We start from the raw sequence: 14,288 nt of genomic DNA, 5'->3' as shown, positions 1-14,288 counted from the left end.
TTAAGAAAATAGTTATTAAAACATAAAATAAGTATATTCCAGGGAGAAAACGGTATGGAGCATGAGCTCAGCCCAGACAGGCTTGGGGAACAACCGAGGGAAGAGGTGGTAGGACCTGTGAAATACATGGGCAGAGAGTAGAGGCGGTGCCAGGGCCTGAAGGGGAAACTGAGTGCACTACAGAATTTTGTCTGCTTCAGTTTTGTCACAGGTCAGCCTTTGGATGATCTTTGAAAGAAGGTCCCAGAGCCTTGAGGAGATTCTATGATGTCAGCATCTGCCCTTTGTGACACAGGCACTCACTGGATGCCAGAGAGAAGTGCACTCAGGGAATGGGGCCCTCAGCTCCCACTGGGGGCGGCGCAAGGGTCGCCGCCCCTTAGACAAAGCCCCAGTCTTCCAGAGGCTTTTACCAGCTGGCCCCACTTCTGCTGCTGCTGGGTGTGATAAGTCATCTCGGTCAGGGCCAGGCTGAGCTAGAGGACGTTAGCATTAGGGGTGATAAGGGGTCAGAGGGACCAGAGTGGCAGGAAACCAGGATGTTCGCAGAATCCCTGAGTCAGGATTAGGAGGACAAAAACCTGTACCAGAGAAGACCTTCGCCTGGCTGAAGGAGGACTGAGGGCCAGGCTCAGACAGAGATCTGGGTCAGAGCGAGTTTAGGGTGACAGACGCTTGGGGCAGAGTGAGGTGTGTTCACCGTTTGGTGACTCTGCTCCTCTCTCTCTCCAGGTCCCCTCTTCACCAAAGTGCCTGTGAAAACAGCCCAGAGGAGTCCTCGTTGGTAAGAGGTCCCAGCACCACAACACCCTCAATTCCTGTTCCCATCTCAGCCCTCATGCCCCACACCCCTCCCCAACTCCATCCTACCCCCCATTCCTCTCCTCCCCACTTCTCACCTTCCCTGGAGCATTTTGACAACTCTTCTGACCCCATAGGAGACATGGATTTAGGTTCTTGATGAGTTCAGCCTGGAACTGGGTGCATGAGGCAGAACCGGAAATGGAACGATTCTCCCAATATTTGGGCTCTCTCTTTTCTCGACAGGTCCCATGGGTTCTGTCTCCCTCCCTGCCCCACCCAGATAATCGTGGCTGCCCCTCAGCTCCCAGGAGGCAGCTCTGATTCTCCATCCCCACACGTTGCTCCTCGATGGCTAACTGCGAAGAAGTGAGAAGCCAAGCTTAGGCCCACGCTCCTGCCTGAGCACCCAGACAGCCTGGAGCTAGAGGGCTGGGTGTCTCCTTGGCCTGCCACCAACACCAGGCTGGAGCCGCACTGTGCACAGAAGTGGCCTTGATTACTCAGACGCAGCTGGCCTCAGACATACTGGTGCTGACTCTGCTAGGTCCTGAACCCTGGTCTTTTCACCCCCGTCTCTTCTGGATTCAAGGCAATGTTGCCTCGAAACAAGGACCAGGTGCTGCTACAGAACGCAGTGCCCCCTGGGCGTCCCCCTCAGGGCCTCTCACAACTTGTGGACTCCTCTTCCCCCAACCTACAGCCTCTCTTTCCCCAGCAACTGCCTCCTCCCTCCTGCGTACCTTTCTCCTCTTCCCCTCGATCCCATCTCCCCTTCTCCCCTCCTCCATGGTCCTGCTCTCCGGGCTTCCAATTATACTTGTCTGATTCAAATTCTGACTTTGCTACACATCCCTATTTTTCCTCTTTCCCAAGTTCCAACACTTTCTGTCACCAGAACTTCCTCTCTCACTCCCTTCAACGTTCCTCCTCTCCCTCCAAACACCACCAGCAACACCACCACCAGCGTCACCCCTCTCCTCCTCTCACCATCTCCTCTTCTCCCTCTCACCCTCAGAACTCCCCCCTCCCCTACTCACCTTGCCAGTCCCCCTCCCACCCCGAAGACCTACCTAGCTCCACGCTCACTTCTCCAAGCCCCAGCCTTCCTTCTCATAGAGTCCACTCTAACAGCCAGACATGGCACTGGCATCAGTACAGGGACACCGGGTCCCCTGGGGTGTTGGGAGGGTGCGTGGCAAGCGAGAGGGACCCTGCGGAGTTCAGGGACCCGGGGGCCCTGGCCCAGGCCCTGGTGGCCCATGTGGGGCACCGCCGAATCGCACACGACCTGCGGCTACTGCTTTTGCAGCGCCTGTGGCTAGGCACAACCGGCCAGGCCCCGTTCGTGGAGTATCCTGTATGCCTGGTGTGCCTCCAGCCCCGCAGCCCCTCTTGCCCCATCCCCAGGTACAAGACTGGACCCCGGCTGCTTGCCTTCCCCCAACTACTGCCCTGTGGGCAGGGCCAGGAATCCAGGCCACTCCGCATAGGCATTGGCTTCGGCCTTTGCCTGCCTCGGGGCCAGGCCAGGGCCTTGCATCTGTTGCCAGAAAGAAGGCCAGAGGAAGCAGGGCCTCAGGGGGAGGCTGCTCGGGCCCATGGGTATCGATCGAGGACATCTCGGGCTCCAGCAGCTCGAGATCCAGTGGCTCGGGCCCGGGGAGATCCAACCCCAGGCACACCCTCCCAGACCGGGAGCCTCCGGTCTGCAGGTCCTCAATCACCAAATTCCACCAGATGTTCCAGGCTTCCACTTCAGGCACCAAAACAGGCCACTGCCTCTCAGAAGCGCAGACCTTCCCCTGCCCCAAAGAGGCCTACCTCTCCAGAGCTCATTCTCCGAAAGTCGCCATCCTAGTTCCAGAGCCACGGAGGCTCCCTGGAGCACCTCCTCCAAACCCCGCTCTCCCCATCAAGCTCCAGATCTCCGGGAGCCCCCGAGACACCCTGAAGGGCTGGCTGACTGGAGGTCAGGTGTGCTCTCCTGCCCTGAACCCCGGGAGCCCCTTGTGGAGTCTTCTCTCTCCCGGCTGAAGGGCCTTCGGTGTATCCAATAAAGCCTGACCTGGTGAAACTTGTGTTCGTGTCCTGCTGAGCACACAGAATGGGGGGCCAGTCCCCAGAAAGGCCCCTGGGGGTGTGTGCCAGAGGAAGCAGAAAGGCCAGGGACAGCAGGTGCCATGTATCCAACGAGGACAAAGCACTCGCAAGTCCTGAGTACTTGAGATGCAAAGAGGGCTCAGCCGGGCCCTTCACTATTTACTTTTTTTTTTTTAATTTGGGGGCGGGGGCTGACCCAGCGAGGCAGCGCCCCGTCCACTACCCTGCCCCCACAACCTTCACTCATTTAATTCAACTCTGTGGGATAGATACTGGTATCTGCAAAGATGAAACCACTGGGCCCTTTCCTCTGGGTGCACCTCAGGTTAAGGAGGATGCAGCAGCGGGTGTCTCCTTGCAAGGAAGGGCATCCCTAGTGCCCACTCGCAGGGGATTACCGAGGTCCTCACACAGATCAGAAACCTGAAGGCCCGCTGAGGAGGGTGGGATGGGATGTCAGGCACAGAGGACACCTATCCAGGAACCAAATTGCCTCCATCTGAGCCCGGCAGTGGGGAGCAGCCCCTACCTACAATCCTCCCGCAAGAAAGGGAATGGCCGACTGCCACCTCTGCCAACCGTGAAGCATAAGTGTTTTGTTAACGTTGATAGTGGTTTCCCCATACTAGGAAGCGGTGGATCGGGGATTTTAAGCCGGGTCTCTTTTCAAGTACATTCTTCCTCCGTTAAGAGGCAAGAGACTTCTGGTGTGTGCCCTTGGACAAATCACTTCCTCTCTGGGGTAAAAGTAAAGGCTGCGCTTGTATGAGTCGGCCTATCACACCTGAAGTAGGGCCAGTCCTAATTCGAGGATTTCCTTATTAAAGGCTTATTGACCTTTATCAACCTCTGTCAGCTCTACCTCCGCCGCCTCCCATGCCCCGCACAAAGATGGCGGAGCCCTACGGGGCGGGGCGGAGAACCGCATCCCAGCCGCGGGGTTCCGGGGCCCGCGGCCGCTAGTGCTGACGCGTGTCAGCGGTTCTGCGCTTGCGCGAAGCGGGCCGCGAGACAGGTGCGCGTGCGCACTGCGTGTCTGCGCGTCGGACTAGACGGACCCGGGCGATGATACAGCTGCCTGCGGGTGCTTTGAGCTTTTGGCAATCCCGCGGGTGTGAGAGGAGTCGGGAGTGCTCCCGGCGGCGACGGGATCAAGTTCAACAGTTGCCGGGGCAGTAGTAGAAGGCCGGGCGCGGCATGTCCTGGGTGCCACGGAGCGGGCAGTGAACGCGCGGCGGGCGGGATGGGCCGGCGCCGGGCTCCAGAGCTGTACCGGGCTCCGTTCCCGTTGTACGCGCTTCAGGTCGACCCCAGCGCAGGGCTGCTTATCGCCGCAGGCGGAGGAGGTGCCGCCAAGACAGGCATAAAGAATGGCGTGGTGAGAGCACAGAGCCACGGGGGCTGGCTCACGGCGCGGGCTGAGGGCGATTCCAGGGTGGCCGGGGCAGCACCCCAGATTCGGGCTTTGCCCACTTCCGGTGGGAAAACCCGACATTCCCAGCGCCCAGGCGCGGATTTCAGCCAAGAATTTAGCGGGCGGTTGAGGGACTTTTCAGGTATAGTGAAAACTTGTATACAGAGCTGCATAGCTCTGGCGGGAACACATGAGTTCCAGCGGTCTCATCCTGGCCTTCTCCTGGGAAGCCGCATAGCCTTGTCTGCCCCCTAGCAGCAGCAAGAGTGATGCATTTAGTCTTCAGGCTAGGTTCCTTTACTCTTCTGAGCCTCGCTCTGTTGTTCTGTAAAATGAAGGTAATAATCCCAGTCCTGCCTGCTGTACAGATTCGCGAGGCCCAAATAAGAGAAAAAAGACTGGACAACGCCTTGTGAACTAGAAAGTGCAGTAAACAGAGAGATAAGGCATCAGATTATGGGATGAAAGTTTCCCTTGACGTGCTCTCTGGGCAGCCCTGAACCTTACTCTTCCTCGTTCCCTCTACCACAGCACTTTCTGCAGCTAGAGCAGATTAATGGGCGCCTGAGTGCCTCCTTACTGCACTCGCATGACACAGAGACTCGGGCCACCATGAACTTGGCCCTGGCTGGTGACATCCTTGCTGCAGGGCAGGATGCCCAGTGTCAGCTCCTGCGCTTCCAGGTCCATCAGCAGAAGGGTAACAACAAGGCAGAGAAGACAGGTGAGGAGCTGCCTCTGGTCCTTTGGGAAAAGGGTTAAATGAGTAAGGTCACTGTCATCTTGGTCTGTCTATAGAAGTAGGGCTGGAAGTGGGGATGTGGTAGCAGACTAAAAGTAGTATGTAGAAGCCTGGAACCTGGCAAGCTGTTTGTCTTACAGGCTCAAAGGAGCAGGGGCCTCGACAAAGGAAGGGGGCAGCTGCAGCAGAGAAGAAATCGGGAGCTGAAACCCAGCGTGAGGGGGTAGAACTCAGGGTAGAGAATTTGCAGGCGGTACAGACAGACTTCGGCCCTGATCTACTGCAGAAAGTTGTGCGCTTCAACCACGATAATACCCTGCTTGCCACTGGAGGGACGGATGGCCACGTTCGTGTCTGGAAGGTGTGATTTTGGGGGATTAGGGAGGATAAGAGTCAGTAGCAGCAAGACCAAAATTGTGAGAAACTGAACGTGAGTGCTGGGAAACTTGTGAGTGAAGCTTGCACTGAGTGGCTGTTAGAAGAGAAGAAAGGTGGGGATCTTAGTGCTCTTACCATGGACCTGGGCTAACTGTGGTGGTGCGTTGGTTGTAGGTACCCAGTCTGGAGAAAGTTCTGGAGTTCAAAGCCCACGAAGGGGAGATCGAAGACCTGGCTTTGGGGCCTGATGGCAAGGTGAGGTGGAGCAAGGAGAAAGTGGGTGGTGATGCTGCTTCCCCAGTAAGTAGATCCCCTAACAGTCCATCCTTGGAATCTTTATTCCTGACCAGTTGGTAACTGTGGGCCGGGACCTTAAGGCCTGTGTGTGGCAGAAGGATCAGCTAGTGGTACAGCTGCACTGGCAAGAGAATGGACCCACCTTTTCTAACACTCCTTACCGCTACCAGGCCTGCAGGTGTGAAGACCCTGGCGGGTGGCTGAAGAGGCACAGCCCAGCTGCAGTAGGGGGGAGCTGGGGAGGATTGTGGCCTTTTTGGGCGTTACCCCAGGCCTGACCAGGGTGCAGGGGGCACAAACCTCTGAGGAGGGTTGGGCAGGCCCCAGGAGCTGAACAGCCCCTCATCTGGCCCCCAGGTTTGGGCGGGTTCCAGACCAGCCTGCTGGGCTACGACTCTTCACAGTGCAGATTCCCCACAAGCGCCTGCGCCAGCCCCCACCGTGCTACCTCACAGCCTGGGATGGCTCCACCTTCTTGCCCCTTCGGACCAAGCCCTGTGGTCATGAAGTCATCTCCTGCCTCAACGTCAGGTGTGAGACAATGCTGGCTTGGCTGGATAGCGGGTTCCTGGGGGAGCTTGGAAAGGAGTCCTGCCTGAGGACTGATATTGGTGAGTGAGAGTTACTGCACAAGCCTCCAGAACAACGAGCACTTTATTGTTTGTTGCAGTGAATCGGGCACCTTCCTAGGCCTGGGCACGGTCACTGGCTCTGTTGCCATCTACATAGCTTTCTCTCTCCAGGTAATGGGCAGAGGTTGGCAGAGCCCTGTGGGAGGACTGTAGGCCTGTCTCTAGCCCAAGTGTGCAAGGAGGAGTCTGGCCCACTTTGTAGAGGTGGGGGTGGGGAGCATATTTTCCAGAAGGGTTCCCAACTAGGCCTTTCATCACTGGTTTTCTTTCTGCCCTAGTGCCTCTACTATGTGAGGGAGGCCCATGGCATTGTAGTTACAGATGTGGCCTTTCTACCTGAGAAGGGTCGTGGTCCAGAGCTCCTTGGGTCCCATGAAACTGCCCTGTTCTCTGTAGCTGTGGATAGTCGATGCCAGCTGCACCTGCTGCCGTCACGGCGTGAGTCATTGGAGGGGGGTATCACCCCACCTTTAGCTAGAGTGAAAACTTTCCCCCTGGAGATTGGGCTGCTTGGTTGTAGCCATGCACTACCTCCTTGAATGGAATAGGTGGAGGGTCTTGGTCCTGCCTCTCTGCCTGCTGACTTCTTCCCTTACCTCTCCTGCAGGGAGTGTTCCTGTGTGGCTGCTACTCCTGCTGTGTGTTGGGCTTATTGTTGTGACCATCCTGCTGCTCCAGAGTGCCTTTCCAGGTTTTCTTTAGCCTCCCTGTTCCCTGGGAATCAGGGGCCTGGACACTGCCACCCTCTAGAGCAGAGTGGAGGCCTGGACCCCCATTGCTCACTCCATCTGGGTCCAGAGCTGAGGTTGCCTCTGATGAGATGGATGGGCACTGCCCCGCCTTCCCATTTAAAGCTTGGCTGTGGCCCTGCGTGACTCTGGGTGTTGGGAACCATGCATTCATCATCTGTGGATCCACCCGGCACAGTGGTGTCCGAATCCCAGGCCACAATTCCTGCCTCCTTCCCTCTGCCTATCGGAGGCTCCAGAGTTGAGCTTGTCCTTTCTCTAGAAACATGTGAAGATGCCCAGGAGCCTGCAGGCTCTGTTGTCCTTCCTATAGAAACGGTTTCTCTTCCTCCCCTCATAGCCATGTGGCCAGCTGTTTTTCATATGAAGCCCCTGGCATTTGCTGGGGCAAGGACCAGCTTGGTACTTGCTATTAGGGCAAGAAGGGGCAAAAAGAAGACTTGAACAATAATCTGTGGGTTCAGGTGGGTGGTGTCAAGCTAACCAGGCTAAATATGCAGTAAGTTTCTGGATAGTCTACCCCTGCCTTGAAGAAAGGGAAAACGAACCTCAGCCCATTAGACAGGAAAAGTTGATATTTAATAAACAAGGGAAGACTGAACTGAGACCCCAAACGGTACTCTTGTCAGCTGTTTCTGTCCTCAGAAGGTGAGAGAGCCTTGAGGTCAAGCAGCTCCGCTCGGTGCTGGAAGATGGCTCTGGCATACTGATGCAAGAGGCGGCTCATGTAGCAGTGCTGCCACGGGAGCAGCCCTTCCAGGAAGCCGATGTGGCCACCCCGTGCTGTTATGAGCAGTGCAACGTGGGGAGAGTGGTGGGCAGCCTGTACGGGGAGGGCTGGGAGAGGGTCAGAGAGAAGGTCAGGAACCCTGGCCTTTACTAAGAGCCCAGGCTCTCTCCACATGTACCTCATGGCCCATTTTCCCTGGGGCCAAATGTCATGATTGAATGCTCACCATGGGCTGGGGAGAATGGGTCATCTGCTGCATTGAGGCAGAGCACAGGGATCTGGATGGCATCTACCTTGGTTCTTGGGCTCGCTGCTTGGTAGTAGGCAACACAGTCCTGATATCCAAAGGCCACAGATGTGTAGCGCTCATCAATCTGGCGGATTGTGCGGGCCTGCGGGTGGTGGAGGCACAATAGGCTAAGATGACAGAGAATAGGAAGATGGCGGGAGGCTAATTTGTGGGGTAGGGGGGATGGTTGAAAGTATACCTGTAGTACAAAGTCTACATCCACCACCTTTTCAATCACCTTTCTATTTCTGCAAGAGTACATGGGGTTTGGCTTGACTCTGGACCTGACCCAAAGCCCCAGCCTCTATCTTATTAGCTCACGTGTGAGGAAGCCCAGATAGAGAACTGACAGCACTGGGAGAGCCTGGTGTGTCTGCCATCTGACCCTCTCCCACCTCCCAAGACCCTACCGGTCCACAAGTCGGCAGAGCCCAGCAGTGAGGGGCTGATTGAAGAGCAGTGAGTTGAGTGGGGTCTCCAGGGAGTGAGTGGTCTCAAAGGAATCCCAGCATGCAGACAGAGTCAGTGCTGCCACCAACCCTGCAGCCTTCCCGGTCTGGGCCAGGTGGTTCAGCACCAGTATCCTACAGGAATGGATGAAGGACCATGAAGGAAGGGTTTGCATTAATGTGAGTCAGGTCAGAGGAGGAGAGGGAGAGGATGTGGAGAAGGAAGACTGAGTCTCAGGGTTAAGCCCAGGCAACATTTACCCTCCAAAAGAGATGCCCACAGCCAGCAGTGGAGCTTGGGAGTAGCGGTTCTTTATGTGGTTCACAACTGTCTCTAGATCTTCCGTATTGCTGGCACAATAGGCCCTGTGGGTCTGAGGGCAAACGAGATCACTGGGGAGGGGAGGAGGCCCTGGCCAGAGTGTAGAACAATGGAAGGGCCCGGGACCTAGAGGAAAAATGGGAGGACAGGTAGCAGGTAGAGCCCCAGGGACAAGGGTCTCTAAACGGTGTGAGTGAAGGGCTGCTACAAGCAAGGCGGCTACTCACCAGCAGTTCTTCGCCTCGGCAGCCCCGGTTATTAAACACGACAGCCCTGTGGCACACACAGGTATGTCTTAGCTAGACGCTGCTTAGAAGCCCCTCATCCCTTTTGGTGGTCTTCAGAAAGACCCCTGTCCAAGGACTCCCTTTATATAGCACTCTTCATATCTGTCAGGGTCTGAGTTCACTTCTCCCTTTTATAAGTTTTCAGATACCACCCAACTGCCCATCCTTACCTATAGCCGTCCCTCAAAGCTTGGCTAACTAGGTTCAAGATGTATGACTCCTGGCTACTGCCGGTGATGCCAGGAAGCAGCAACACAATGGGCTGAGTGGTAGGGTCAGGGTATTGACTGCTGTCAGGCTGTTCAGCCCAGTCTAGTAGGACCTGGCCCCCATCTGGTGTTTGGAGGACTTCACTGGTTTTGAAGAGGGAGACACAAAGATACTATTAGGAATTTGATGTATCTCAAAAAGGTTTACCTCCTGTCTCACCCACAAACAAGTCCTGTCACTTCCATCAGCATCAGTGAAGGGCATGTTTCATGTAAAACAGTAAGGCTTGACCAAGGTGGAATGGGGACATAAAAGACTGAATATTACCTCATGGTTGTGCAATTATACAGCCCTTCCATAAGTCCACTGTCACTGTACCCTCAACACATGGAGGTGGATGGGGCAAAGATTGCCTTCATTTTAAAAGAAACAGATAGGTTTCCCCTAGAAACTTGCAGCTTGTTCACCCCGCTCTGACCCTTCTTACCTCCAGTAAGGGACTAGGGGCTGGGACTGCAGGAAGACTCGGAAGATGCTTTGTAGCCGTGCCTCAAAACACCATGGTGTAGGGTAGAAAGTCTCCACGGTGACTGAACAGTGTTGCTCCAGGAAGGCCAGAAACTGGGGCCCAGCCACCAGTCGAGGCCTCTGTAAGCACATAACACAACCTGCTTCACTCCCCTGATGTGTGCACCAAGCTAGGGAGGCACCCAGTTCCAGAGGGTGAGTGAGTGCCTCTCTAGAGGCCAGCCTGCTTTGCCTGGGTTGAGAGATCCAGCACAGTTCAGTCTGTGATGGCCAAGTCACCGGTGATAATACAGCTCAGCTGGAGCCCCAAAGAACCCCAGTTCTAGAGTGTCACCTCCTGAATTGATCCTGATCTGGAGCTGCTGCAGCCGACTGGGTGCTGACTCCCCCGCTCAGCCTTTCCATGCCCCAAACCCATTTGGGAGAGAGTGGGTAATATAAACAGTGCCCAGCTGATCCCCTGTAGGAAGTGTGGTGGTTCTGGGCAGGGCCTGAGGAAATGCAGCACTGTTCAATATGTGACTTTCGCTTTGCAGCTGAATTAGCCACAGTCATCTTCCTGGGACTGGCTTTGGACATTCTTCCTCCTCCTGATTTTAGCACCTTCTCATGTGCACATTCCTATTGTTCCTTAATGTGGTTGCTCACCGCCAAAGGGCTTCTTTCTACCAGGGTACCTCATTTTCTCTTACTTATGGGGCCCCTACTGTTAGACCATGCTCTAAGGGAGGAATAATCCTAATGTGAACAGATTTTTTTTTTTCTTCCTTCATGCCATCAGGGATAGAATAACAGGGACAGATGAGGTCAGTGGACACTGAGCCCTGACTTTCAGCTTCTCTGGTTCTTCTGGATAGACATCAAGTGAATGAGAGGGCCTAGGCCCCTAGCCACATAGAAGGCTTATGAAGGAAGAGTATGCCTGCAGGCTTAAGAATAGAAATTGCCTTTCTGTAGGAGGCCCTAGGGAACTTGAGGACAGATTTCTATCTCCTCTACAGTCCTTGGTAGTCAGAAGGGGCTGGACAAATGATAAACCAGAGAGGCCAAGTTGATAGTGTGACTATTGGAAAATGTGACTTGGACTTTGGTTCTTATGCCCTGGAATAATGCCGGCTATGAATCATTGTGTGCTATATTCAGGCACTGGGCTAAGCCCAACCTTATCAGATACATTATAAGTGAAGAAATTATAACTTACAGAGGTTAAGTGGTTTGTCCAAAGTCACCCAGCAAGCAAGAGGCAAGGCAGAATTAATTATATTACTAATAATACTTGTAGGTAAAATTTGTTGAGTGCTCATCATGTTCCAGGCATTGTGCTAAGCACTGTGTGAACAGGTTTGAGTGTTGAAAAACATGTCAAAGGTCACAAAGCTTGCCAAAGCTAGCTAGTGGCCAAGATGGAGATTCAAACCCAGGTCTGTCTGGCTGTAGAGCCTGTGCAGTTTAGTCACTGCACTACATTGCCTAATTGCCAAGATTTTGAGTTGCTATCAGTGTATTAAATCATTGGTCAGACAGCTCAGTAGTATAGAACAAAACTAGTAAATTAGTTCATAGGTTCGATTTATGTAGGTTGGTTTCATCTTAACTCCAGTGAAGTATTTCTTAACTCCTGAGAACTATTTAGTAATATGCCATTGGTTGCTATTAATAAATCAATAGCAATCCATTACCATCCTGGACAGCCCAAACTGTATGTCCCCAGAGCCTCCAGAATGGTACTTTCCATGCATTTTAACCACTACTTGGAAGACAAAAAAGGGTTTGGAGTATAAAGTGACAGGGGCCCAAATTTCTTTGTAGCTGGTCGCAAGTAACGGAAAATGTTTAGTTGAGGACAGTTCTGGTCTGAAATAACTCACTTTGAAAATCTGTGTAAGGTGAGGCTTGCAGAGTATTGTGCGGTTTGGATTTTTAAATTATTTTATTAAGGAAGACTTGTTTTATAAACAATACATGCTAATGTAGAAATCTCTGAAAATATAGAAAAGTCTAGGTAACACTAAAATCTTCTAAAGATCTTTCTAAAGGACTTAATAGGTTTCTTAGACTCAGCTACCTAGAACAGAGTTTAATGAAGATTAAAAGATTTAGCCTTTTCTGGATATGTAAATTATGTGTTTTATCTAAATTTCACTGAGAAAATCTCTAAGTTCATCAAAATCAACCTCTTTAGACTTTCTCATCGTACTAGACTTTCTCATTACACTGCATATGGAAAGCCTGGGGATGCCTTCCACACTGCCTTTCCCCAAATGTTTGTCTACATTATAGGGAGCAGCACCCGGCTGGCATGGGGAGCACGCTGGATGCAGAGGATCCAGGGAGGCAAGGAAACGCCTCTCCATTAGGTGATAATAGCAGATTTCACCTGGGGCGGGAGACCTAGCCATCCCAACTCCCACAAAAGGCTCAACCCCGGGGCTGGAAGCTGCCCCCTACACCCGAGTAGCCCAACCCCGCCTGCCAGAGCGCTGGACCCGCACCCACCTGGGACACACATGTCCAGTAGTAGCCCAAGTACAGGGCAACGGCAAGAGCCAAGAGCAGAGTGAAGGTCTCTGCCCAGGTGCCATTCTGAGGGGTCAGGGAGGAGCTCAGCATCTTGTCTTCGTGGGATTCCGGGTCCCGGGCTCTCCCCTGGCTCCGGTTCGCCGACTTGAACTAGTCCGCCGGCAGGTGAGCGCCGGGCCCCGCCCGTTACATGCCATTGGGCGGCCTGAGCGGGTCCCGCCTCCGCCCCCCGCTCCTCCGCCCAGCGTCCGCGGCAGGAGGCGACGGGCGACGCAAGGACACCGCGAGGCTGCGCCCTGGCCGGCGCAGGTCTGACCTAAGCGACCTGCACTCGGCCTCCCGCCCTCCCCGTCCTGCTTCCCCTCCGCGGTGACCCGCGTTGCCGCCCCAGGCCAGCGACCTCCCCCACAGCTGCCATCTTGGTGCGGGGCATCTCCAGCTCCTGGACTTCCTCGGACGCTCCCCGGCGACGGCCGAGCCAAGCAGCCTGGCCAGAGTCCCCAGCCACTCGCAGTCAGTCACTGGACACAGCCACTCCTGTGGTGATATTCTGCTGTGTCACACAGACTACAGCCATTTACAGTGACCCTCACACTCAGGTCACAGCCACTGGCGTGACACCCTGCGGTCTCACACAGTGTTCACCCATTTATAACCGGCTCCACGAATGTATTCTCTTTTGAGTTTCTTTCCCAGGAAGGGCAAAACCACCTGCAAAGCCTTACACCACCGGTGTGTCCGGAAAAGACAAGATAAGCGGCATGCCACCACAGACCGCGCCCAAACACCCACTGAGCCTGCGCACAAGGCTGAAAGATGGACCAATATTAACCCCCAGCTCATTATAATGCTAAAATCCCCACCCTGGGAGGAACTTATCTGCCATTTTTTCATCATGAGACATATGTACTAACATTTCTCCCTGCGCTTGCATGCCACCCCAAACACACAATGATGCTCACTCCCCTCATGCATTATTCATTTTGCTTCCATAAAAACTCCCTGACTCTGTTGGTCCCGGAGGGAAATTTAAGACAGTTCATAACCTCACCCTTCCAGTTGACGTGTCTTCTACAGTAAATACTTTCCTCCTTAACAATCCTCGTCATCTCAATTGACTTTCTGTGCAGCAGGGAATATTGCACCCCCTTGTGGGTTTGTTAACACCGTCACAGTGATCCTCACACTGTACACAACCGCTGTCCAGCTGTGACATCCCACAGTGTCACATACGCAAGTTTCAGCTGCTCAGTGGTGGCATTCCACACATGCACACACATGCAGGTTCCTGCAGTGTTATTGTATTCTATCTCATACAACCCCAGCCACACAGCCATCCTACAACAGATCATCTACTCATCACCCACTCTGTACCAGGCACTTGACATAGACACCCCAGGGTTTTTGTCCCTGTCTTCATTGGGATATAGGCATAAGTTGTACTAGAACAGTGGCTTTCAACCCTGACTGCGGATCAGAATCATCTGGAAGTTTTAAAAAACTGCCAGTGTGCAGTTTCAGTTGGTCTGGAGAGGAGCCTAAGTATCAATGTAATGTAAAGCTCTCTAGGAGGTTCAAATGTGTCATCAGGTTTGAACCACTGGAACAGAGGGTGGTGCTAGATCAGGGAAGTACTAGCTGCCGTGGGAATTTCATAGGGTGAGAGGTGTTCCAGGAGAGGGAACAGCATAAGTGAAAGCCTGGAGGCAAGAGACCTTTTTTTTTTTTTTTTTTTTTTGAGCCAGAGTCTCACTGTGTTGCCCGGGCTAGAGTGCCGTGGCGTCATCCTAGCTCACAGCAACCTCAAACTCCTGGGCTCAAGCGATCCTCCTGCCTC

At 53.8% G+C, this 14,288-nt stretch overlaps 3 protein-coding genes across 3 annotated transcripts; 2 read left to right on the top strand and 1 right to left on the bottom strand.

Annotated features, from left to right (window-relative positions):
• The first annotated feature begins 1,396 nt into the window (after positions 1-1,396).
• On the top strand, positions 1,397-2,662 carry PRR30 (proline rich 30). Its single transcript, XM_012652409.1, has one exon. The coding sequence runs from the start codon at positions 1,397-1,399 to the stop codon at positions 2,660-2,662; it is 1,266 nt and encodes a 421-aa protein (XP_012507863.1).
• Positions 2,663-3,892: 1,230 nt separating this feature from the next.
• Positions 3,893-7,730, top strand: PREB (prolactin regulatory element binding). Its single transcript, XM_012652485.1, has 9 exons — positions 3,893-4,282; positions 4,850-5,042; positions 5,201-5,421; positions 5,613-5,693; positions 5,789-5,913; positions 6,093-6,266; positions 6,406-6,478; positions 6,646-6,805; positions 6,975-7,730. The coding sequence occupies exons 1-9, from the start codon at positions 4,148-4,150 to the stop codon at positions 7,067-7,069; spliced, it is 1,257 nt and encodes a 418-aa protein (XP_012507939.1). The 5' UTR covers positions 3,893-4,147; the 3' UTR covers positions 7,070-7,730.
• ABHD1 (abhydrolase domain containing 1) lies at positions 7,674-12,589 on the bottom strand. The gene is made up of 9 exons (XM_012652486.1): positions 12,428-12,589; positions 9,891-10,051; positions 9,364-9,546; positions 9,134-9,179; positions 8,846-8,958; positions 8,546-8,719; positions 8,335-8,383; positions 8,073-8,238; positions 7,674-7,953 (listed from the first exon to the last, which is right to left on the bottom strand). The coding sequence occupies exons 1-9, from the start codon at positions 12,539-12,541 to the stop codon at positions 7,742-7,744; spliced, it is 1,218 nt and encodes a 405-aa protein (XP_012507940.1). The 5' UTR covers positions 12,542-12,589; the 3' UTR covers positions 7,674-7,741.
• Positions 12,590-14,288: the final 1,699 nt, after the last annotated feature.

Source organism: Propithecus coquereli, unplaced genomic scaffold, assembly GCF_000956105.1.
Source record: "Propithecus coquereli isolate 6110/MARCELLA unplaced genomic scaffold, Pcoq_1.0 Scaffold39, whole genome shotgun sequence".
NCBI classification, from domain to species: Eukaryota; Metazoa; Chordata; class Mammalia; order Primates; family Indriidae; genus Propithecus; species Propithecus coquereli.
Note: the sequence above shows the minus strand (reverse complement) of the source record. Positions and strands in the feature narration are given on the sequence as shown.

Bases quoted from the DNA above. Each gene is read 5' to 3' on its own strand.
- PREB (XM_012652485.1), top strand. From the start codon at position 4,148: ATGGGCCGGCGCCGGGCTCCAGAGCTGTACCGGGCTCCGTTCCCGTTG. The intron at 4,283-4,849 runs GTGAGAGCACAG...CCTCTACCACAG, and splicing joins CAGGCATAAAGAATGGCGTG to CACTTTCTGCAGCTAGAGCA. The intron at 6,267-6,405 runs GTGTGAGACAAT...TGTTTGTTGCAG, and splicing joins ATCTCCTGCCTCAACGTCAG to TGAATCGGGCACCTTCCTAG.
- ABHD1 (XM_012652486.1), bottom strand. From the start codon at position 12,541: ATGCTGAGCTCCTCCCTGACCCCTCAGAATGGCACCTGGGCAGAGACC. The intron at 9,547-9,890 runs GTAAGAAGGGTC...CTTCAAAACCAG, and splicing joins CCCCTAGTCCCTTACTGGAG to TGAAGTCCTCCAAACACCAG. The intron at 9,180-9,363 runs GTAAGGATGGGC...TGTGTGCCACAG, and splicing joins GCTTTGAGGGACGGCTATAG to GGCTGTCGTGTTTAATAACC.
- PRR30 (XM_012652409.1), top strand. From the start codon at position 1,397: ATGTTGCCTCGAAACAAGGACCAGGTGCTGCTACAGAACGCAGTGCCC.